Here is a 3182-nt window from a genome sequence, read left to right as displayed (position 1 = left end):
TCAGATGGATAGAACCATCCACTAACTTCAAACTACCAAAAAAGAAAAAAGAAAAGGGCCCCCACTACATGGATGGACCAGTTTTATACACAACCCTGCCACGTGGAGTGTATAAACTTGGAAATACCATAAGACAGATTAAAAGAGAAAAGAAGGAAGGAAGGAAATCCAAACGTAGTTTTCTTTCAGCTTTACAACTTACACCTTATTTTAAAAAAGTAAGTACAAAGACAACATTGACGAGAGTAGAAAGAGAGAAAGAAGGCCATGTTCTTTCTTTTATTTTGTGGTGACAAAAGCTAAAACCGACACTTCTTCTTCTCACCTGTGAATCCCAGCCTTTTCTTCCCAAAAGACAACAAAAGTCACATGAATCTGATCTTACACCTCCCATTTCTCCTTCTCCTTATTCATCTCCTTTTACAAATTCACTCAATAAAAAAACAAGAGAGAAATGTTCCCATGCAACCCATCATGCATGTGAGAAATCCACACCGTCCAGTAGGTTGACCCCACGAAAAATATCGTCTCATATCAAATTCAGCCCCACCCACTAATCAAGTGGGCCACACCAATAAATAACAAAATAAAATTGTGGTCTGGTTGATGAGTAGATGAGGTTATTTTTTCACCAGGTATTCCTCTTGGTGGGCCCAACCTATTGGATGGTTTAGATTTTGCAAGTTATTCATTTGGTGTATGGAAAATTATCTTCCAACCAGTTGCATGTTAGCATATCTCATATATAGTCTGGAAAGCCACTTTCTACGCCCATTTCTTTTCATTCCATTACACCCAATTTCCATTTTGGAATAAAAATAGTACAAAATTATAACATTTAAATGAAAAGAATTGGGTATAAAATCATATTTTCTATAAGAAGTTTGCATATATGTATATATAAAAAAGAAAAATAGACAAAATTACTGTATGTGAACCCAGATTCCCTCACTTGGAATCCCACCATGAACAACAAACAGTAAATAATTACCAGGTGGTGCAATCACAGCTGTATTTGGGGCTGATACGCTGATTTCATACGACGAACCCGATACCGTCTTCGCCGAAAGACCACTCCCCAACACTATCAATCTTTGATTCATAGAGTATGAATGTGTAGTGAATGACGGCGCCACCATTGTAACTGAAACTCCTTTCGGGTTCAGCGGCAGCAATACCTGAAACTGAATTACTAGATTCCCACCATAATTCAGCTTGGTTTGTAAAGTGGGTGTTACAATCTTAGGCCGGAAACCTGAATAGGATGACTCCATATAGGCCGGCGAGAACGCTTCCAAACTTAGTTCAGTGGGGTACTGAACACCTGAGAACACATACTTGATATGAGGATTGCTTCCACCTATCAAAACCCGTCCGTCGCGAAGTAAAATAGCAGTTGAATGATAAAGGCGAGGAATCTTTGATGGGTTTTGCACTTCAAATCGAGATCCAGCTCGATTATCTGGCTTGTATATGACAGGACTAGTCGCCGGATCACGGCCCAATTCCCATCCAGCAGTCCCCGACGAAGCGCCATTGATGATGAGAACGTATCCGTTCGGAAGCAAGACCATATCTCCCATCACTCTCGAAATTGGCATAGTCTCCATCGTCCATTGTGGAGATTGATCGGTGATTTTCAACCGTCCACAAGTATTTAAAGCTTTGATGAAATTGCTCTTATTCGCTTGATTGAAGGACCCGATCGGGGCCCCACCACATACTAGAACTTCCGCCTCTTTGAAATTCTTCAATGGAAGCAGAACCGAGGAGCCTGTGCTCGGGTAGCACCGAGGATCGCCACCTGGCATTTTTGGGTATGTTCTTACAATGGCATTGTTGCGGTAGTTGAATAAGATAGCCCGATTATTTGAGAAAATGAATAAATTCCCATCGACGTTGAGATGAACGAACGGGTAGAGATTGTTCTCTTCAGGATCCCTTGTTTGTTGTAGAAATGGAAGAGAGAAAACTCGATCCATACCGTTGGATTTTGGGTAGAATTCGTAATTGAATTGTCGACGGCCACCGATTATGATGGCCCACCCATTGGGTAGTATCTGATTTGTTGCGTACCATCGCCATACACCTAATGCTGTTGGTATCTCTTCCCAATCACAATTATCACATGGGGTGAAGATCCTGACCGTTCGATTTCCATCATTGAATCCTCCAGTCTGGATCAAGCGGCCATCGGGTGCTACTGTGCCAGATGAGCACCACGTGTCAGTTAAGATCATGAGCGGTCGGATCGAATTCGTGGCCACGTCATACTCAGCTGAATGTGCTGAGCAGTCGATCTTGACGGCGGTGTCGTTGGGATCGTTCCGGCACTTGCCGTCCGGTAGTGAGAGGTTTGAACGGCCGAAATCGGTCCGATCGAAAATGACCACACGATCATTGCTTAGTAGCTGCATGTGCATGGCGGATATGCCGATGGAGGGTTTGAGAAGGGTCCACTGGCCTCCGGCGGCTTGTGTCAGATTCCGGTGAAGAGTTCCGGTTAAGAGAATGAAGTGAAAGAAGAGGAGAAATGAGATTGGAAGAGCCATTTTGAGGGGCAAAAGGAAAGGCGGGAGTTGCCGATATGCATGTGTGGTGAGAGCTTTTAAAATGGTTGAGGTGGTAGGTAGCACGTGCCAGAAAAGTGCGAGCGTGTGAGATTTTCTCTACCCGAGCAAATCGCATCATATTCGGGATTTTACAAGTTGGGCCATTGTTCGGTAATCCAAGTGGGTTATCTGACGGGCCCCACCATCAATAATCTTTGGGTTTTGAGATTTTCTTTAAATTAATGAGTAATCGGCGTATTATCAGCAGATACGTAGCGAGTCATGAATAATTCATGAATTGTTCTATAACGTATGGAATTTTCCAACCAACGGTGGAGATGACCTTAAAAATCTTAGAATGTAAGAGTCTGTTTTGGTTATTTTTATCTCGAAAAAATTATTTCTAAATGGTGGTGATTATTTGCTTGATGGGGCACATTAGAATGGACCATTGCTCGAAGACGTACTTATCCAGCAATCCTAGCCATCCAAATGGTGGCCATTGAACTGATGGTCAGAAGTAAAAGTATTGAGGGAAAATCAGACGGATGCTATTGCATCAATTTTCAGCTACGGTCCATCCACCGTCAATCCGACGATTTGGTTGATCTAAGGTTTATGTACGGTTGA

The 3182-nt window shown here is 42.6% G+C and overlaps 1 protein-coding gene across 1 annotated transcript; it reads right to left on the bottom strand.

Moving 5' to 3' along the window:
- Positions 1-723: 723 nt before the first annotated feature.
- On the bottom strand, positions 724-2697 carry LOC131244601 (aldehyde oxidase GLOX-like). The gene has a single exon (XM_058244106.1). It carries the CDS (start codon positions 2550-2552, stop codon positions 924-926), a length of 1629 nt encoding a protein of 542 aa, XP_058100089.1. The 5' UTR covers positions 2553-2697; the 3' UTR covers positions 724-923.
- Between the last annotated feature and the right edge of the window lie 485 nt (positions 2698-3182).

This window comes from Magnolia sinica, chromosome 4 (genome assembly GCF_029962835.1).
Source record: "Magnolia sinica isolate HGM2019 chromosome 4, MsV1, whole genome shotgun sequence".
Classification (NCBI taxonomy): domain Eukaryota; kingdom Viridiplantae; phylum Streptophyta; class Magnoliopsida; order Magnoliales; family Magnoliaceae; genus Magnolia; species Magnolia sinica.
The sequence above is the reverse complement of the archived record's forward strand: the minus strand, read 5'-3'. Positions and strand labels throughout refer to the sequence as shown.

Bases quoted from the DNA above. Each gene is read 5' to 3' on its own strand.
- LOC131244601 (XM_058244106.1), bottom strand. From the start codon at position 2,552: ATGGCTCTTCCAATCTCATTTCTCCTCTTCTTTCACTTCATTCTCTTA.